This window comes from Balaenoptera physalus (assembly GCF_965194825.1).
Source record: "Balaenoptera physalus genome assembly, chromosome: 8".
Taxonomy (NCBI): Eukaryota; Metazoa; Chordata; class Mammalia; order Artiodactyla; family Balaenopteridae; genus Balaenoptera; species Balaenoptera physalus.
This window is the reverse complement of record NC_138887.1, coordinates 106,116,064-106,138,584: the sequence shown is the minus strand read 5'-3', so window position 1 is coordinate 106,138,584 and position 22,521 is coordinate 106,116,064. Positions and strand designations below refer to the sequence as shown.

Genomic DNA, 22,521 nt, shown 5'->3' with positions numbered 1-22,521 from the left:
TACACTCACTTAAATCTCATCCAGCTTCATGCCTTAAAATACTATCTATAGGCTGAAATTTCCCAAATGTATCTTCAGCCCAGATCTCTTCCCTGAATGCTGGACTCATATATCCAACTGCCTATTCTGTACCTCCACTTCAGTGTCTAAAAGGCATTTAAAAAGCAACACGTCTAAACTGAATTGCTGCTCCACTCGGTCTTTGCCATCTGGCGGATGATAATTCAATCCAGCTAGTTGGTCTGGCCCAACACCCTGGAGTTTCAACAGTTGTAAATACCTTTGAGACCATTACCATAAACAAGATCTAGAAAAGATCATCCCTAAAAGATTCCTGATGCTCCTTTACAGTCCATTCTTTCCTTCCTCCCTACTCTGTCCCTTCCTACTCTAGGAAACCTTTATCTACTTTTTGTCTCTATAGATTAGCTTGCATTTCATATAAATGTGATTTCATATAGTATTTACTTTTCTGTGTCGGGCTTCTTTTTCTCAGCACAGTGATTTTGAGATTCATCCATGTTGTGTGTATCAGCTCATTACTTTTTTATTCTATGATATGGAAAGGGCATCAATAACAAGGAGGTGATGGGAATAAGGAAATTAAATTGATTTTTCAAGGCTATATTAAACAAACAATTTTCTTCTATATTCAACTTATATAGAAATTAAATAAGACAAATACTTTACAGAGTCAGGAATAAAATGGCTGTCTATCCTCTGTTTATAAAAAGTTCCCATAATCCAAATTTCATAGAATTTGTCAATATTAATGATGATACAGTGAAAGCCACCTTTGTATATAATATTAAAATCCTAAACAACAACAAAAAAGAAAATCCTTCTGTTGGTATCCTTGTCTTCTCAGTCCACATGGGAGTTTGTTTGCTCACAGGACTCTTCAAGGATGTCACTTTGACACAGTTTCCATACAAATCATTGATTCTGGGCTGAACTGTTTCCCGGACTGGCCTCTCATCGGTTTCTAAAAAATATCTTTGTTGGTCTTTGCTAAGCCTCTGAATCATAGTTTGGGAGCTGAAAGAAATTGGGTACTCTGATTTCAATGTCAACAATGAACTATCTAATCAAGAGTAATGTAATGCCATGTTATATCTGTATTTTACATCTCACAGTATGCAAAGTATTGTTACAGGTATTATCTTACTTGGGGCTCTCACCAGTCCTGTGATACAGGCAGGATGGCCAGTGTTATCCCCGTCTTACATCAGAGAGGGAATGTAAGGGAATGTTAGGGAATCAGAGAGGCTAAGCTATTTGCTCACGATAACATAGCTAATAAGGAGGGGCAGGTCTAGAATACATGTCTTCTAACTCCAGTACTTTTTCTATTACCTTCTCTTATGTTGATATATTATTTCATTTCTTTCCATAGATATGATAAGTAATATATTTTAAAAGTTAAGTCTTAGTTTAAATTAATCAGTTCTAGATCCAAGTACAGGTATGGCCAAAGATGGTTTCTTAACCTAATTTTCTAGGTTTTTGGGGCAAGAGAGCCTACATATTTCAACAGAACCCATTACTAAGCAGAAACCAAGTTCTTAGAAAAGAGGCCAAGGAAGGGAGAACAGGCATACCATGTTTCCTCTGTTGTGCAAATTCAGTCTATTCTCAAATACTTACAGATCCACTGTTCAGGTGGTTGTTCATATCATTATTCCTAGAGATAGGGAAACTTGCCAGGGGGGCTAGTGGTATAATTACCGGTTTAGACAAAACTACAAAGTTTATCTATGTTATCCCTGACTTCCCTTTCTATTCCTTTTCCAGTTTTTAGGTACTAGTATAATCCCTACGGGACCAATGATTCAATTGCTATTATAGATAGTAAAACATATGATAGTATTCATTCTAAGTAACTGTCTTATGCCAGAAGTATTTCTATTTAAAAAGAGAAACTCAGATAAAGCAATGATAATTGCTTAGAAATAAATGTCTAACTGCAGATGTTAAGGCATCCGTTAGGGCTACTTTAGGGATACTGAAATCTCAGAACCATTCAAAATGCATCATATGTGCACTCCTATGTATAAAACTGACCTAGCCACAGACACTATGTAGACTATAAGGAGACAATTAGCAATTGTTATTAAAACGTCACTTTTAGCTGTTACTTTAATTCAAAATAAAAATCTTACAAGACAGAGGAAAGGGAGTAAGGTAACCTGGTAGAAGAAATCAAGTGTAGTTCTCCTACCTCAAATATCTTTTTAGAAGCCAAGAAGGGGCTTGTCCAGGTATTTTTGCTAAAAAAGAGAATATACCATAAAATTTCTGAACTTAGGTTTTAAGGTTAACAAAACAATTTTTTTACTTTCTTCACAATTACCTCATTCATATATTTAATGGCTAGCTTGAGTTTATCTTCAATTAATCTGACATTATCTCATTCAGACATATGAAATATATCAGTGCATACTTCCTCTGGAAGCTTTTAAATGAAACTGTTTCAAGAGAAGAGCAAACAGTAGAAATACCTGTCCAATAATTATCAAGTATTTCAGAACTGAATTCTGCATGTCAGGCTCTATGAAGGCCATCTACATGTGTACTAGGGTGACTAACTTTTAGAGCGCCAACTCAAGACACAGCTACACCAGACCAAAAAATTAGTACAATATGTAATAAATACTTATACACACATGATTATTATTTTAACATAAAATATAAATTAGGCATTTATTTAAAATTATATATTATTCTGTATTATTTGCTTTTTTGTTACATAAATGCCATTATTTAAGAAAAACAATAAGACTAGTTAACAGTGGCAATTAGTAGTTATTAATAGTGGAACCAATTAAACAAATAGTATGTGTGAGAATAATATAACATTATAAATAGTTTTTTCCTCTGATACAGATTTTAACTCTTTATAGGATATTTACATTTTATAGGCCATATCATGTCTTCTTAAGATACATAAATATAAGACCTTTAAAAAGTTGAATGTAAATACAATGGGGCTAATTAAACAGACATTACTTATAATTAATAAAAATTGACGTTTCTTTATGTCCCATGGTAAAGTAGGATATTTTTGCTCTTTGTGTGTCCTCTTCCAATAATACTTCTCTGAACTGCCTGCAGGCTTCAGGATATCCTTCTTTTCTTTTATGTAGTGGTAAAACTGAATACATTCAAAGTCAAGGCCTCTGAGTTCTGCTCTTATGAAGCCCCACATTACACTGACCCCTGGTGGCAGGCCAATGCAATGACAGCAAGTTAGATATCCTGTCAACAAAGGAATTTGAGCATGGAATGTGACCTTACTTATTAGTAATAGCAGGTTTCTAGACTTGTAAGGAATTAGTTTCCAGCTTTACAAAAACTTTCATCCACTTTGTATCTACAGGCTTAATTTAGTAGGCTGGCTTTTGGGCATTTGGTCCTTTGCATCCTTAAATTCATCATGTAGTGTTCGCCATGTCTAAAATGTCCACTGTTTTTTTAGATACTCTGAAGCACACTGGGTATCATTGCAAGTTAAACTTCTCTTCCTCAGGGAATAGGTTTTTAAAGCACAGAGGTAATTCGAACTTAAACTGAAGGTGGATTTCAAATAAATTACAGTTTTTAGTGCTGTTTAACTTGGCTGCCCTTTCTGGTGACATATTTTTGACTTCTGAGTCAGTCTTATTTCCCCCTAAATGTCATTTTTTTTCACTGTATGAGTTTTTGTCATAACCTACACATAATGTCAAACAACTGAGGTGCAGTTAGTTCATCCTTTTCTATGCTCCGTATGACCTCTTCAAAGGTCATCAAACAGAATTAGAAAAAGAGCATATAAATTGTTTTACTGTAGCCCTTTCCTCTATTCCCATCTTCAAACTATTTGCAAATTAGAGAAGGCCATTCTTCTTGTCCCACATGTTGAAAATGTGATTTAATGGCAGACCAACATTTTAATGTGTTTTCTATGGCTGGCAACAATGATAGCCACCTTGTTGGCACAGATCTAAGGAAACTGCCCTCTTTCATTTCTATAAAGTCGAAAATCTCATTAAGTGCTTCTGCATGTTTTGAGGAAACTGAAACGTGACCAAAAAATTTCATTATGAAAGCCTCATTATCACAGGATAGCAAATCACACTCTCTTTTAAATACAAGGTGTGCAAGACATTTAGGAGATCAGATCTTTTTATTTTCTTTGGTAAGAAGTTGATAGACTGAATGAAATTTGCAAAAATATACATTTTATATTTTCATTGTCAGCCAACCATGCAGATAGATGAGCAAAGTCTAGTTTGTCTTTGGACAACATATTGACAATATTTGGTTTGATGTTTTCTGTGGTTTCATTAAAATCTTCGTAGAAATCAAGATTCTTTGAAACCCCATTTTTCAAATTAAAGTACCTAATAGCCAGAGGAAATGTTTTTTCTTTTTTATTCAGTGTATCATGTGGTAACTGTAGAAAACATTATTGTTGGTAAGATCTGACAAAATGAGCTTTACACTGTAAGAGTCCACACATCTGTCATCAAAATTTCCCCTTTGGTTAACCCACAGGGCATTTCAGTGGCAAACTCTGAATTAGGAAATGTAATTTTACTCAGCTTCATCAAGCAGTCAAGGGAATTATCTGATAATCAGTGTTCATTCACGTCATATGCCCAAGCGAATCCACCAGCTATTATTTTTGACTGAGCATTGGTGTCTTTTTGAGAGGTGAAAAAACTTTCAATTGATTTAGAAGTACTTCTTGCTTCTCTCATTTGGACTTGTGAGATTCAGTCTCCTTCATGACGATCAATTCCAAATTCTTTTCTCTAAATTGTACACTATGCTCTGTTTTGGTTATTTATCTCCCTAACTAATTGTATGTGTCTATGAAGGTTGCTCAAAAAATTAAAAATAGAACTACACTATGATCCAGCAATTCCATTTCTGGGGATATATCCAAAGAAATGAAAAAAAAAAAAGATCTTGAAGAGGTGTCTGTCCATGTTTATTGGAGCATTATTTACAATAGCCAAGACACAGAAACAACGTAAGGGTCAGTCAATGGTCGAATGGATAAAGAAGATACGGTGTGTGTGTGTGTGTGTGTGTGTGTGTGTATGTATATACACACACACACCCGCACACATTCACACACACAATGGAATATTATTCAGCCATGAGAAAGAAGGAACTCCTGCCATTTGGGACAACAGGACCTTGAGAGCATTAGGCTAGGTGAAATAAGTCAGACAGAGAAAGATCAATTCAAAGATTTTTGTCTTTGTCTTTGGTTTCCTGAAGTTTGAATATGATGTGCTAGGTATGTGTGTGTGTGTGTGTGTGTGTGTGTGTGTGTATATATATACATTATAGGAATTCCTATAATAGCCTTGTTTTTGTCTATCCTGTTGTCTTTGGGGTTCCCTAAGCACCACTTATCAGAATACGTGTCTGGGTTGCAGCTCTTTTAGCTGTAAACCATTGTTCTTATACTGGAGTCATGTTGGTGTGGTGGTAAGGTATGGGGAAAGGGAACATTCTATAATCTTATTAAATCTTAGTCTTTTAGTGGGTCTGTGTCCCTGGGCTGTGACCTTAATAAGCATTTCTTAGCTTTTCTTCCCCCTACCCTTCAATGAGACAAGAAGGCTAGAAGGGGCTGGCTCTGGTAGGGGGAGGAAGAGTAAGCATTGCTAACTATCCAGAACGTTCTCCCCAACAAAGGTCTACTCTCCAAATCTAGCCCTTTACATGCTGGAGCTTAAAGCTAGCAGTCCCCTTACTATGTTTACATTGTATGTCTATCTTTTCTTCTAAGAGTAGTTTCAGGTTTTACATTTAGGTCTGTCACCCATTTTGAATTAATGAATTGGTGTAAGGAATGAGTCCAACTTCATTCTTTTGCATGTGAATATCTAGTTGTCTCAGTACCATTTGTTGTAAAGGCTGTTTTTTTCTTCATTGAATTGTCTTGGCACCTTTGTTGAAACTTAATTGACAATAAATATAAGGGTTCATTTCTGTATTCTCAATTCGATTTCATTGATCTCTATATCTGCCATTATGCCAGTACCACACTGTTATGATTACTTCAGCTTGGTGGTAAGTTTTGAAATTGGAAAGTATGACTCTTTGAACTTTGTTCTTCTTTTTCAAAATTGTCTTGGTTATTCTCGTCCTTTACATTTCCTATGCATTTAGGTTTAGCTTGTAATTTCTGTTTCGGCAGAGATTTTGATAGGATTGCATTGAATCTGTATATCAATTTGGTGAGTATCGCCATCTTAACAAGTCTTCTGATTCCTGAATGTGGGGGAATCTTTCCATCTTCTTTAATATATTTCAACAGTGTTTTGTACTTTTCAGTGTACAAGTAACTGTTTTTGTTAAATTTATTTCTAAGTATTTTATTCTTTTTGATGCTTTGTAAATGGAATTGTTCTCTTAATTTCATTTTCAGAGTGTTCATTGCTAGTATATAGAAATACAATTGATTTTTACAACATATTGAGATCTAATTCACATACCATACAATTCACCCATTACAGCTGAGTTTTGCATGTTGATTTTCTATCTTGCAACCTTGCTGAACTGATTATTAGCTCTAGTAGGTTGTGTGTGTGTGTGTGTATGTATGTTCCTTAGGATTTTCCACATACAAGATCATGTGTTCTGCAAATAGAGGTAGTTTTACTTCTTTCCAGTCTGGATGCATTGTATTTATTCTTTCCAAACTGCCCTGCCTAAACCTCCATTATGTCGCATAGAAATATTGAGAGTGGACACCCCCCTGTCTTGGTCCTGACCTTAGGGGGAAGCACTGTCTTGTACCCTAGCTACGATGTCAGCTGTGGGGTTTTTGTAGATAGCCTCTAGCAGGTTGAGGAGCATCCATCTACTCCTACTTTATTTTTTTTTTTAAATCATGAAAGGATGTTGGATTTTGCCAAACATTATTCCTGCATGTACTGAGATGATCATGTGCATTTTGTTCTTTTTTCAATTAATGTGTATTACATTGTTTAATTTTATTTCTTTTTAATTTTTATTGGAGTATAGTTGATTTACTATGTTGTGTTAGTTTCTGTTGTACAGCAAAAGTGAATCAGTTATGCATATATCCACTCTTTTTTTAGATTCTATTCTCATATCGGTCATTACAGAGTACTGAATAGAGTTCCCTGTGCTATACAATAGGTCCTTTTTGGTTTTCTATTTTATATATAGTAGTGTGTGTATGTCAATCCCAATCTCCTGATTTACCCGTCTCCCACCTTTCCCCCTTTGTAACCATAAGATTGTTTTCTACATCTGTGACCCTATTTCCGTTTTGTAAATAGGTTCATTTGTACCATTTTTTAAGATTCCATGTATAAGTGATATCATATGATATTTGTCTTTCTCTGTCTTACTTCACTCAGTATGACAATCTCTAGGTCCATCTTTGTCGCTGCAAATGGCATTATTTCATTCTTTTTAATGGCTCAGTAATATTCCATTGCATATATGTACCACATCTTCTTTTTCCATTCCTCTGCTGATGGACATTTAGGTTGCTTCCATGTCCTGGCTATTGTAAGTAGTGCTGCAATGAACATTGTGATGCATGTATCCTTTCAAATTATGGTTTTCTCTGGATATATGCCCAGGAGTGGAATTGCTGGATCATATGGTAGCTTTTTTTAGTTTTTTAAGGAACCCCCATACTGTTCTCCACAGTGGCTGTACCAATTTACATTCCCACCAACAGTGTAGGAGGGTTCCCTTTTCTCCACACCCTCTCCAGCATTTATTGTTTATAGATTTTTTTGATGATGGCCATTCTAACCGGTGTGAGGTGACACCTCATTGTAAGTTTTGATTTGTATTTCTCTAATAATTAGTGATGTTGAGTATCTTTTCATTTGCCTTTTGGCCATCTGTATGTCTTCTTTGGAGAAATGTCTGTTTAGATCTTATGCACATTTTTGGATTGGGTTGTTTGTTTTTTCGATATTGAGCTGCATGAACTGTTTGTATATTTTGGAGATTAATCCCTGTTGGTCGCTTCATTTGCAGATATTTTCTCCCATTCTGTGGGTTTTCTTTTCATTTTGTTTATGGTTTCCTTTGCTGTGCAAAAGCTTTTAAGCTTAATTAGGTTCCACTTGTTTATTTTTGTTTTTATTTTCAATACTCTTGGAGGTGGATAATTTTCATATGTTAAACCAACCTTGCATTTCTGGGATAAATCTTACTTGGTCACTGTGTATAATCCTTTTTATATGTTGCTGGATTCAGTTTGCTAGTATTTTGTCCTACTCTTTTGTCTTAATTTTTAATAGATTCAAAACTTGGTAAAGAAAAAATACTATTTATTTATTTGGCCCCTGGAACCGTAACAGTTACCTTTTCTGAGAAACTTTCTCTGATACTCCCTTATCCCCAAACAACTCCTGTATAATATCATAGCACAGTAAGTAGCATTTATCTCATTATATTTCTACTGTCTGTTTACTTGTCACTCTCTCTGCTTCTTGAGAACAGACTATATTTTATTTTCCATTGTAGCCCAGTATCTAGCACAGTCATCGACTAGTATGTTGAGACCTCTGCGAAGCAAATAAACATCAGATTTTTAAAAGAACATGAACAAAGATGGAAAGGAGATTATGTAACAAAGGATGATTATAAGAGAGTGACTGAGCCACAGGAGAATAGTATCAGGAAGGTTAAAATACCAGATGAACTCAGATATGAAGAAATCTTGACAAAAAGAAGTGAATTTTATTACTTAGCTATATTCAGAATGAAAATATATCAAATAATGTTTAGATTTGTTCTGCTGGGATTATTTTAAAGTACTGAAGGATGACAAAGAGCAGAGTCCCTCAGCTCGTCTGCTGCACCTGTCTTTTCTACTGAATAGAGTTTTCTTCTGTTTAGACAGGGGAGAATAAATATTGGGGAGAGATGTCAGGAGTCAAAAGGCTCTGAATGCCTTATTTTCAGTCCCAGACATAGTACATCTCAAGTAAGGGAAGAATTTTCATATAAATAAGGTCACAAAACCATTGACATTAATCTTTTAAGAATTCAAGGAAGTGACTCTCCTCTTGCTGCTAAATGCCTAACTTATCACTTAAGACTCCATCATAATCATGATCATAATTTAAGGATCAGTTCCTTCAGGAAAACATTCCCTGAGATTTCCAGGCTGGATTACATCCCCTTCTCTGAGCAACCAGAGCAATTTGTGCATATCATTATCACTCAGTCTATCTCACTCTTATTGTAATGAACTGTATATGAGTCTTATTACATTTTGAGCACATCATTATCACTCAGTCTATCTCACTCTTATTGTAATGAACTGTATATGAGTCTTATTACATTTTGAGCACATCATTATCACTCAGTCTATCTCACTCTTTTTGTAATGAACTGTGTGTGAGTCTTATTACACTTTGATACCTACTCCTTAAATGATGAGTAGCTTATCTAGTTGAAGAGGGAGAATTATGTTTCAGGCAGAGAAGACAGAATGAGTAAAGGCAAGGAGGTGAGAAGACTGATGCATTTTGAGGCCACAAGAAGGTCATCACTGCTGAGGTGTAAAGGAAAAGGCAGAGAATGGCAAGAGGTGAAACCGGAGAGGCAGTCAGGGGCCAGTTCACTGAAGTCTTGTACGTCGTGTTAGGGAACTTGGTTTCACTGATGCAGCTAGTGGTTGTCAAAAAAAATTTTTTTTGTTTTTAAAGTAACAGACCATTATTGAAAGAAAAATTGTACATGAAAGCTACTCAGGATGAATAAGAGTTGGATGGGCTAGGTCCCAAATGCTTGGCCTCCCACCGACTCTCACTATAGTTCCCAATGTGGTGAGTCGAAAAGTGCAGATCATCAACATCAGAATTATCTATGGTACCTTATTTAAAATGCAGACTTGGGGGTTGACAACAAAGGCCAACTCAGAATTCAAAGCTGGGATTATCATAAACTCCCCAGATAATTCTAAAATTTTAAAACCAGACATTCTGTAAGACTGCTGGCCCATAATCTTCAGTGCCAGTGCTGTGAATGACAAAGAAGGGCTGAGCAGATGTTCCAAATTAAAAGAGAATAAAGGGATATGGCAATTAAATGCAGTCCATGAGCCTGAATCAGGGAGAAGTTTTGCTCTAAAGGACATCATTGGTACATTTGGCAAAATTTAACTATAGTATGATACAAAGTAGTATTGTATCAAAGTTGAATTTCCTTATTTTAATGTAAGAATGTTCTTGTTCTTGGAAAATATATGCTGAAGCTCTTTAGGAATAAAGGAGCATTATGTCTACAAAAAATGGATTGGGGGGAAAATACAGCTAGGTAGGTAGATAGATATAGTTCTTTGTACTATTCTTGAAATTATTTAAAAATTAAAAGTTGAAAAAAAATTGAAAAGAAAAAGCCTAGAACAAACTGAAGTCTCAGGACTGTGCCAACTTCAACCACTGTTAGAAAACTGGGAATTACTGAAAGGCTTTAGATAGTGGCATTAATCAGATTTCTGTTTTTGATAGATTGCTTTTATGGTAGTATGAGAGGTTGAATTAGGATGACAATATTGGTGGCAAGGAGACCACTTAGAAATCTAAAGTGCTTCTGATAAATAAGCACTGAAAAGAATGCTGGTAGTTAAGGTGGAGAAAAAAGGGATTATGTGGTAAAATCAGTTGGATTCAGTGGCTATCTAGATATGAGTGGTGGAAGTGAAAGAAGAAAAAAAGATAACTATTAGGTTTCTAGCTTGGGTAGTTATGTAGATAGTACTGCTACCAAAGTTACAGTGAATACGGAAGGAACAGCATTCAATGTGGGATTAGATGAATTTGAATTTGGCTACAAGGGACATTTAAGTGAAGACATATACAGATAAAGAGGCTGAAGCTTTGACAAGAGGTCAGATATATGTATAGATATGTATTTATATATTGTATATATGTATGAGGTATATACACATGTATATGGTACAACAGTATGACATAATCAAGACCAAGTTCATGAAAGGCTGAATCTAAGAAGACTTAGTTTAACAAGAATAAATTTAAGGCTCAGTGCACTGGACCAAACTATCAAACCAAAATTGAAGAAGTAGAGAATGGAGGAGACATAAGTTATCAGTGGCACTATGAAAATAAAACTTTATAGGTTTGAGTATTTGTAAATCCAATATGTCAATATTTTAGGATAATTTTCAAAAAAACATGTAATCTTAGACTGCATTAATGGAAATCTGGTATCTAGAAAGAAGCAAATGAGAATGATAATTTATTATACACAGTCAGGCTTCCATATCAATGGGTTCTGCATCTGCGGATTCAACCAACTGTGGATCAAAAATAGTAGGGAAAAAATTCCAAGAAGTTCAAAAAAGCAAATCTTGAATTTTCTGTGCACTGGCAACTATTTACATAGCATTTACATTGTACAGGTATTATAAGTAATCTAGAGATACTGAAGGATATGCATAGGTTATATGCAAATACTGCGCCATTTTATACAAGGGACTTGAGCATCCTCAGATTTTGCTATCCGTGGGGTTCCTGGAACCAGTCCCCCACAGATTCCAAGGAATGGCTGTCCTAGTTAGATGACACCTGCAATACTGTGTTAAGTTTCATTCAAGCTTGAATAGTGATAGAAAACAGTAAAATATAATAGTAAAGGGAATCATATTATGGATGGCTGAAAGAAATGGAAGGAAAGTATCAGGGAAATGATAGCTTTAAAAAATATTTATGATCTGTCATGTGGAAGAGGCATTACATTTGTTCTTATTATTTCAAGGAGAATTAGGGAAAATGAGTCGGTCAGAAAAGTTTACCTTTAAGGTCTCTTCATTCTTTTTTGCTTTGTGTTATTAAAGAGGTGAATTAAATTTACAGGGACATATGTTTTTAACTCAACATAAAAAGAACATTCCTCTCTAACAATGGAATGAAGTGACTGGAGTTTGGTAAACTACTTGTCACCAAGTGCAGTCACTCAAAAGTTGGATGCGCCTGGGTCCTGTCGTCAGTGGGAGGTGAGAGTAGGGTGCCCTCAAGGTTTCTCTCCGCTTTAAGATTCAATGAGATGGGAATGAAAAGATTAGACAATGAGATGAATGTTCTTTTTTTTTTTGACTCGGTAAAATTACAAGAAATCAAGTTGACATATAAGGAAGTTCTACTGTCTTTTATATTTCTAGAGTTAGAGAGAAAAATAAAAATTTGAGATTCAGAATTTCTGGGAAGGTGAATTGTTCTTTGGCTGTCTGATTTGAAGATAATCTTCTAGTTTCTTATGTGTAAATCTTGACCAGATACATATTAAATAGCTCACATTCAGATGATAGGTGACCACTCATTACTGTCTATATTCCCATCTTATTCACAAACCTTGATTAGGGAACTGTCTTCTGAAATAATCAAATGTACAGTCATCTGATATATCTGGCCTTGTATCTAGAAAAGATGGTAGAAGTTCATTAGTAGCATGAAAATAGTTCATTGACTCTTTTACATTTCATATTTTTATCTTTTTCTAAATGAAAAATGCTAGCAGATAATATGTAAATAGTTTAGCTCAATGAAATTAATACAAACAGTTCTCAAATCTTTTATGATTTTTGTTGCATTTTTGCTATTTATAGTAAGGTCTAAAAAATGTTCATACTCTTTGGGTCAGCAGTTCCTTTCTAGGAATCTATTATAAATAAATAATTAAGACTATACACAAATAGGGAGTTAAACATCTTCATTGTTGTTTACAACAGAAAAAAATGTTTAACAATGGGGGTGGCTAAATAAAGGTTCACTAATACAATGGAATACTTTGCCACCATTTACTAACATGTAAAGAAGTTAATAATATCCTGTACATTTAAATGAAAACATAGGTTGCAAAAAACCCTGAAGATTAATTATAACCTGTGATTAATTAACATGGAGTGTATGTGTATAGAAAAAAGTCTAAAGTAAGGATTCTAAAATGTGTTCTTTAATTTCTGACATTAAATTTAACAGAAGAATATATAAAAGTTACATATAAAAAGTGACTGATTTGCTTGGCGAAGTAACCATTTGCTCAACGAAGTAACCATCTTAATTATAATAAAATTCTCTCCTTTCCTAGGTGTGGTTCTTACTTCCATTTCTATTTTTAATTAGCCTGCTGTATCATAAACTAAGTGGATTTATGTACTTGTATATATACTTTTAATTAAGTTACCTGAAATTCTTTTTGAAAATAAGTGTGGTATAAATGTATAAAAATTAATACATACACACATAAAATTAAAGAAGTATTTTAGACAAAATTAAAATATTGTTTAAATTTTATGAATATTTTTCAAAGGACCTCAAGTAAAGATAATGAGATAAAAATTAAGAAAAAAATATACCAGAAATGTTAGAGATTCAGAGATTTATGTTAGACTTAGCAGATTCCTATAGAAGCAAATGAATAATCCAAAATTTAATTTCTCTCCTGGCTCATCACAAAAGGACCAAGGTGTTTTTTAAAACATAAAATCCCTATATTCTGTTTTGGGAAAAATCTTTCAAATCGGCGATATCTCTCAAGTACAGGGACCACTCAATCCAACCCTCCAGTCTAACTGACCACTCCCTTCTCTGTGCTCCCTTGGAACACTGTCCAGACTATAGGCATTGCACCGGTAACACTGCACTTAACTTGTTTATTTGTTTGTCTCCTCCTATTAAAAGATGAGTTCCTAGGAATAAGAAATGGTATAGTATATTCTTAATATCCCTAGCACAAAGCACAGTGATAACCTCAAAGCTGTAGCACAAAAAAGTGTTTGTTGAGGAAATGAATTAATTGTTTAGAGGGTAAAAGCAGAACATTACCTGTCACATCAGAATTTGATTCTTTGTGTCTTTGAACTAAATGTCCTTTTTCACAAACCTAATGGAACACAGAACCAGAAGGAAAGCAGTACTATATTATAAACATGAAAATGAGGTATATTTTCTATGATTTATCGTAATTTTCAACATTTCTCATTTTATCCTCATAGATTTAGAAAGGACAAAAATAATCTTTTAAATCAGAGCCTTCTAATATCTTTCACAACACTACTTTTGTTCTACAACAATGATAAAAGAAAATATTAATATTGTATTTTGGCATTAAAGGGAGTTTAAATTTTTTTTTACTTCATATAGAACTTATTTATGATGAGAAAGAGACAAAAATGTATGCTTATAATCTCACTTAATGAGAAGAATAAAGATGTAGCAAGATAAGTGTGAAATGAGTGAAACTATATAAAATTGTATGAAAAGGTATAAGCAATTACAAAACTGTGTTTATATAGAAAAGTTGAAAAAATATTTTCTTGTAGCTTGTAAAAAAGTTCAGAGTAAGAAAGATCATACACATGACATTGCTGTCTATCTTGAGAGGCGATACTTGCCAATATGACCCAGTTGGACTAAAAGAGACACAAAACACCGTAGAATTGTGACTGCTAATCTTGAGTAGTCTACAAATCATTATGTGATTGTGAAAACATTTTAAATGATTCCCAACTTTTGTTTCTGCATCTGTGCTATGTGGATATTAGAAAGAATTTTCCAAAAGGGCCTGAGAAAAGAACTGAAAACATTTTGCCAAGATGTAATGCATACCAACTCATGATAAAAAGCAGACTATGAAATAGTTAAAAGCTAAAATCCTCTTTTTAGATAAAATTGAATGGCAGCCAAAAAAAAAAAAAATTGACATAATCAGGATGAAAATGGGAGGAAACTGTAAAAATCAAAACTTGATTGTTGAAGGGAGAGAGCAAAGGAAATATTCTAGAAAAAGTTACACGAAGTTAGAAGTAGCAATATTATATAATCATAAAGAATTTGGAGAGACAAGGGGTGAAATTAGGCTGAAAAAAATTCACTTGTAATAAGACTTGATTCAATGAACTCTTGATGTCATTTTTAGCCCTCTTCCTTTGATTGAAATAATGCTATGAACCATAATAAACTATTATATTTATCTCATAGAAAATCACCAGGCCAGTGTCCTTATGAATGTGATCTATAAATTCTAATCACAGTAATCTATAATTATTTGTTTTTGCTTAAAGTCTGCAAAATTAATTATTGAAAGTATCCTGGTAGGAAATAAAGTTAACTAAAATACTCTAATATTTTTTTAGGGATATACTGATATCTTAACAAGCAATCATTTAAAGTAAGAAATAGTTCAAGAGCGTGAACTTAAGTTGACCTCAGGCATTAACCTCAGTTAAGATGATACTGTTCACTCTTTTTGCCAAAGATTATTAGAAAATAATAAAGGAGGAAAAGAGAAAAAATTTCAGAAGTTCTTGGGAAATTAGATTCCGTTAATTCAATCCGCATTTAGCAGATGACAGTGTATTTGGTGCTCAGTATCTGCTAAATGAACTTGTGACTGCTAACTTTAAATTTCCCACTGGATCACTGTTATTAACTCCAGAAATATCTGAGTAGAAATCTTTTAAGTCTGGTACTCAGGTCTTCAACTTCTGGGATCTCTGCAAGTAACAGATGCTTGAAAGATTGATTGATTGGATCCAAGGATGATTTTTTAGATCCCATCAACTAGGGATGTTGTCCTTCATCTGTGTTTGTCAGGCTTATTTCCCAACTAGACGATTCTGTTGAACTCTGGGTACTAATCTTTCCCTGCTACCCCTTCCATACCTTCTGGAGCTATTTATTGTTCTTTACGTATTTGTTTCTTTAGTGACTGGCTGGTATATTTTAGCGAAGTCCATTACCCCCTGAAGTGTTAAACCTCTAATTTGCTCCCTGAGGGGTGCAGACTTGGTTGTGCCCCATTCTCTCTGGGAAGGCAGTGGTTTTAGCAGGGTTGTCTTTGACACCTTCCCTGATCACACCCTGCTGTTAAATTCCACTAATTTCTGGCTGATAGATCTATTGTTTTCAACAGTGCCCTGGGGCATAAATTGCTCTACAGACTAATCCAATCAAATTTGGGCTCCTTTGAAGGAATAGTTTCCCAGGTCAGGGTTTCAGATTTGTTCTGATGCCACCTCAGACTCCTCCCAGCTGTTCTTCTCCCCGCTTTCTCTGGTGAACTAGCCAGCCTACAAGTTTAGCCTGTTTCTCCAATGGATCTACCAATCTTCTCCGAATTGCCTTTTACTCTACTTCTACTGTTTCTGAGAATGCTGTTAAGCTTGAATTTCTCCAGGAACTGTTGCAAATTAAGTCACTTATTTTGGGAAGACATTAGGAGCTATCTGTTTTACCTGGTTCCCCCGACCAAGGAAAAATATTTGGTCTATTGTGTCATTTAGCATCTCTGTTGCCTTACTGACTTTCTGTCTAGAAGATCTGTCCATTGATGTCAGTGGGGTGTTAAAGTCTCCTACTATTATTGTATTCCTGTCAATCTCTTCCTTTATGTCTGCTGCTGTTTGTTTATATATTTAGGTGCTCCTATATTGGGTACATTTATGTTAACAAGTGTAATATCCTCTTCTTGTATTGCTCCTTTTATCATTATATAATGTCCTTCTTTGTCTTTCTTTATGTTTTAAAGACTACTTTGTTTTAAAGTAGTACTTTGTCTGATACGAGTATTGCTACCCCTGCTTTCTTATTGTTTCCATTTGCATGAAATACCCTTTTCCATCCCCTCACTTTCAACCTGTGTGTCTTTTGCCCTAAAGTGAGTCTTGTAGGCAGCATATTGTACTTGTGGGCTGCATATTGTAGGTTCTTGATTTTTTATCCAATCTGCCACTCTATGTCTTTTCATGAGAATTTAGTCCATTGACATTTAAAGTAATTATTGATAGGTATGTACTTATTGCCATTTTAAACCTTGTTTCCCAGTTTTTGTCCTTCTTCGTTCATTTCTTCTTTGTTTTCCCTTTTGTGGTTTTATGGATTTCTTTTGTATTATGCTTGAGTTCCTTTCTTTTTGGTTTCTGTGAATCTATTGTATCTTTTTGATGTGTGGTTACCCTGGTTTTCAAGTATGTTAACCCATAACTATATCTGCTTGCTTTAAACTGATAGTCATACAAGTTCAAACACATTCTAAAAGATCTTCATTTTTATACTCCCATTCCCTACATTTTGTGATTTTGATGTCCTATTTTACATCCTCATCCTTATCCTTTTACTGTTAATTGTAGTTTTAATCATTTTTACAATTTTTTTGGATTGTTTTTTCATCTATGTACTGACTTATTTAAGTGATCTTCAATCCTTTTATATATTTTTTCCTATTGTGATTTTCCCTTTCCTATAGATACTTGCTTCTTTTCTATCTAGAGAAGACCTTTCAATATTTCTTTTAGGTTAGGCTTAGTATTGCTGTATTCCTTTAGTTTTTGCTTGTCTGAGAAATTCTTTATCTCTCCTCCTATTCTAAATTATAATCTTGCTGGGTAGAGTATCCCAGGGGCAGGGTTTTCTCTTTCAGGACTTTGAATATATCATGCCACTGCCTTCTGACCTGCACAGTTTCTGCAGAGAAATAAGCTGATAGTCTTATGGGGGTTGCCTTGTAACTGACTGCTTTTCTCTTCCTGCCTTTAGAATCCTCTCTTTATCTTTTGCCATTTTAATTCCGGTATGTCTTGGTGTGGGTTTGTGTTCATCTTCTTTGGGACCCTCTGTGCTTCCTGTACCTGGATATCTGTTTCCTTCTTTAGATTTCAGGAAGTTTTCAGCCATAATTTCTTCAAATACATTTTCGATCCCCTTCTGTCTTTCTTCTCCTTCTGGAACCAATATTATGTGTAGGTTGGCATGCTTTATATTATCCCATAGATCTCGTATATTGCTTTCACTTTTCTTTTTTCATTTGTCTTTCTGTCTGCTGTTCTGACTGATTGATTTCCATTATTCTGTCTTCCAGATCACTTGTTCATTCTTCTGTGGCGCTTAGTTTGCTATTCATTGCTTGTAGATTGGTTTTTATCTTGGCAATTGACTTGTCTAATTTTGATTGGTTCCTTTTTATAGTTTCTAGATCCTTGTTACAGTGATCTGCCTTTCTATTGATAATCTTTTTAAATTCCTTTAGCATTTTTATTACCTCCTTTTTGAACTCAGGGTGTAGTAGACCACTGAGGTCTGTTTCATGATTTGTTTATTCAGGGGATATCTCTTATTTTTTTAATTGGGAGCAGTTCCTCTCCTTCTTTTTCATTTTACTTAACTTTCTCTGTCTCTGGATTTAGGAGAAATAGTTATCTACTGTGGTCTTGAAGGGGTGCTTTGATGTGAGAGTGTCCCTGTATAGACTGTGTGAGTTCCATATTTTTGGTGTGAGGGCTAGTTTTGGTATGGATACCAGCCACGTCTTTCCTCAGGGTATGCTGGCCATTATCCCCTTGATAGGGGATGGGATTGGTGTTGTGTTGTCCAGAGCCTGCACTGGATTTTGGGTGGGGCCTCCTCTTTGCTCTGTGGCTGTCAGAGCCCTGCTGGGGGTGGGGTCTGCTCCCTGGTTGTTGGACTAGAAGTCCTGAGGGTTGGGCTCAGTAAGACTCTGTTGCCCTTAAGTATGTGCTGTTGCAAAGGAGGTGAGCACTGAAGCAAGTGAGGTCCATGTAGTCACAGCAAACCTATGTGCCACCATTGAAGGCATCCACAGTTCTTCCCAGAAGCAGCCCAAGGTCTTGTCTGTTTCTCCATTGTGTTTATCCCAGCCTTACTGCTAGGCTGGTGCTGGGAGCTGGGGTGTTGTGGCTGCAGGAATTGAGGTCATTGTGTGGCTGCCTGGGGCTGCTCTCCCAGGACCTGCCCACCCACAATCCAGCTCCAAACTGGGCTGTGAGGTGGGAAGAACCAGAGCACTCTCACAGGGAAAGGAACCACTGTGTATTCCTCCCCAGGGGCTGTCTGCCAGAGACGTGCGGTTCTGTGATGCCACTTGGTGAGTATGCCAACAAAGTCCGCTGCCGCCATACCTGTGCCCCACTGTGCATGTGCTGATGATGGGCTCCAATGGCAGACTTGCACTCTGCAGTGCACGTACTGACAACGGGCTCTGAGGTTTGGCCTGGGCCACACCCCAGACTCTCTGGGCTGTCTCTGTGCAGCTAGACTGAGTTCACTCCCAGGGCACATAAACCCGAGATTCAGTGCCTAGCCACTGCACATACTCGCTGCCCCACCCGGCATGTGCTTCAGGCTGGGAAGTGTGATGAAGTGGCAGCCTTCAGCGCTGGTCTCTTTCTTTCTGCCCTGACTGATAGCAAGCCAGCACATGCACACACCTTGAGACCAGAATCCAGGCCCCTCCAGTCCCTCTGTCTGTCCTGGTGGAGTTCCTAGCAGTCAGGGGGTTCCCAGGGTGAGGGCTTGCCTGTGTGGACCCTCCCTCCTTCAGATACCTCCCAGGGGCGTCTTGTGTCCTGATGCCTTTTTCTTCGCATCCTACCCAATGACATGGGGATCTTTCTTGCAGCTTTGGTTGTATAAAAGAGATCTTCTGCCAGTTTCCAGTTGGTTTTCTGTGAGAATTGTTCCACATATAGATGTGTTTTTGAGGGGAGGTGAGCTCCACATCCTCCTACTCTGCCATCTTAATGCACTTATGCAAAATTTCTGATGTGTCTCTGGAGCTAAGAGTGGGGACAGTGGCACTCTTCTCTCAGTGGTACCCCACTTGAGGAGCTAAGATGTAGGTGGAAGGAGGGCAGGAGCCTCAGGTCTTCTCTATTTGCCTCTTCCAGTGTGGAACCAACAAACAAACACTTTACAATCCAAGACGGGTGATTAGGACCAAAATATTTTCAGTGATGTAGCACACAAAATGGAGCCTTCTTTTCAAGAATGGGGTCTGGGTAGAAAGAAGGGAGCCCCCACCTCCTGACTGCACTTACCTGGAACTTTGCTTCAACAACAGGCAGCTGGAGACAGGATAAGAAATATGCAAGCCCAGCCCTCTGGCTGGCATCTGTGGGGAGAGCAGACCCTGTGTCCTTGGCTGCACTCTTCTGGAGTAGAGTATCATTGAGCTGGGGGGCAGGGAGGGGAGAGTCTTGATTCAAATACCCCAGGCTCTCACTGGTTGTTTTTTTGGTTGTTTTTTTGTTTGTACCCAATTTTAGTAGATTTTCCTGAATAGATGTTTTTTCATTTGCTGTATGCCCTTAGGACCATTTCCAGAAACTTTAAATTTTTGTTTTTTTAAAAAAATAATTTTCTCTGATTTTTGCTGGTGAGTGGGTTAGCAGAGATCCTCATGCTATCATGATGGAAGGCAATCTCTCAGCACCATCTATTTTATACTCTTGTTTTCCCATTAATTTTTCTTAGTTTTAATTGATTTCTTCTTGCTATCCTGGATACATCTTTGTAAGATGCCTCAAATACTTTTCCAAGTAAGGTAAGTATAAGTGAAATTTAAATATAGCACCTTAATAAGACCCACCTCTCATCTGTCAAGATTCTTTTGTATTTTTATAAACAGTAAATAATATGAGCAAAATTTTAATCATTAATTTTACCTGGGGAAAAATCATGAAGTCTTCCTGGGTATAAGAGGAAATAATTTGCCATTCTTGTTTTATTTTTCAACAACTGTTAACAACCATATCAATGAATATTTACCTCTTGCTCTTCTCTGATGGCTTGCTATGGTAGAATTTCTTCCCTTCTTTGTTTTCAGATGTTTTATCTTGTTTTTTATCTAGGTAAGAGAATCATATTTAAAATCATTATTTAATCACTATATCAAAGATAGTATGTATGTATGCAGACATAAAACTATCTTAAAACTTCCACTTCTAGGAAGATGAAGTACTCTTCCTCTTCTTTCCACTAAGTACAACTGAAACCCCTGGGTATTACATACCAAATAAACACAAGAGGCTCTAAAAGGTGAAAAGAAGAAGGCAGATGATGAGGGACTTCAGGAGCAGAAGAGGAGCATGATGGTGAGTACTTTCATGTGTTTTCTTTTTGCCTCATGTATCCCAGCCTTAGAGCTGGAGAAGTCCGCAACCCACAAATGCCAAGGAGTGAAGAAATAATGCCTGAAAACTGCCCAAATTTGATGAAAGACAGGAAGGTAAATATCAAAGAAGCTCAGTGAACTCCAAGTAAGATGAAATTTAAAAACCCACAGTAAGTCACATAAACTTTCAAAGTCAAAGAGAGACTTTTGACAGCATTAAGAGAGAAGCAAATTATTACATGCAAGGGATCCTCAATAAGATCATTATCAGATTTCTCATCAGAAACTTTGGAAGCCAGAAGACAATGCAAAATAGGGAAGAAACCCAAAAAACAAAAAAACAGCAGAACTGTCCTTCAAAAGTTAGGTAGAAATTAAGACATTTCCAGATAAACAAAAGCTGAGGGAGTTTGTGACCATTTGACATGCCTTGAAAGAAATGCCCAAGGAATTTCTGCAAGGTGAAATGAAAGGACTCTAGATAGTAACTTGAAGCTGTAGAGAAAAATAAAGGTCTCAATGAAGTTAAATACACGGGAAATTATAAAAGCTAGTACTACTGTAACAATAGTTTAGTTTCAAACTGAATTTTTTGTTGTCTACATGATTTAAGAGAAAAAAATTTAAAGAAAAAAAAGCATTTATTAGTATAAAATTAGTATTAGACTACTGTCACTTTTGTCTATAACTCAACCTTATTTATTACATAATTTAAGAGACTAATACACTTAAAGAATTATTAGTTTATGTTTTTGGGCACACAACGTATAACTACGTAATTTGGTGACATATACAACTGAAAGCATGGGAGTGCAGCTGTAAAGGAACAGAGTTTTTGTATGTTTTGAAGTTAAGCTGGTGTAAATTCAAATTAGAGTGTTATAACTTCAGGATATTAAATGTAATCCCCATGGTGACAACAAAGAAAAGACCTATAGAATATACACAAAAGGAAATAAGAAAGGAATTTAAACATTTCACCACAAAAAAATCAACTAAACACAAAAGGAGACAGGAATGCAGGAAATGATGGACAAAAATACTATAAGGCATATAGAAAACAGCACAGTGACAGAAGTCTCTTTTTATCAGTAATTATTTTCATTGTAAATGGATTAAACTCTCCAATCAGAAGACAGAGACTGTCAGAATGGATAAAAACACATGATCCAACTATATTCAGTCTATAAAAGACTCACTGAGATCCAGAGACACAAACTGGTTGAAAGTGAAAGGAAGGAAAGAGATATTCTATGCAAATAGTAACCAAAAGAGAGCAGGAGTGGCTCTATTAGACAAAATAGACCTTAAATTTAAAAATGTTACTAGAAACTACTTTAAAAAGGATATGTTAATAAAAGATTCAATACAGCAAGAAGACATAACAATTATAAACATTTACATACCTAATGACAGACCATCAAAATGTATGAAGCAAAAACTGACAGAATTGAAGGGAGAAATAGACAGTTCTACGATATAGTAGGAGACTTCAATACCCCACTTATGATAGGGAGACCAGTCAGACAGAAGATATATAAGGAAAAAGGACTTAACACAATGAGTCATCAAAACTTAACAGACATA

General features: G+C 35.8%; 2 protein-coding genes across 2 annotated transcripts in view; one reads left to right on the top strand and one right to left on the bottom strand.

The window, feature by feature from the left end:
- The window catches only part of CYREN (cell cycle regulator of NHEJ), a 78,905-nt gene extending 58,215 nt beyond the window's left edge, over positions 1–20,690 (top strand). The window contains exons 5-6 of the mRNA XM_082473176.1: positions 18,866–18,906; positions 20,672–20,690. Of these exons, the coding sequence (XP_082329302.1) occupies positions 18,866–18,906; positions 20,672–20,675 (45 nt within the window). The 3' untranslated portion in view covers positions 20,676–20,690. The remainder of the gene's footprint in view (positions 1–18,865; positions 18,907–20,671) is intronic.
- AGBL3 (AGBL carboxypeptidase 3) overlaps positions 1–22,521 on the bottom strand; it is a 137,060-nt gene that overhangs the window by 35,644 nt on the left and 78,895 nt on the right. Inside the window, 6 exon segments of the mRNA XM_082473192.1 lie at positions 842–1,038; positions 2,222–2,270; positions 12,378–12,443; positions 13,851–13,908; positions 20,589–20,604; positions 20,606–20,667. Coding sequence (XP_082329318.1) covers positions 842–1,038; positions 2,222–2,270; positions 12,378–12,443; positions 13,851–13,908; positions 20,589–20,604; positions 20,606–20,667 — 448 coding nt within the window.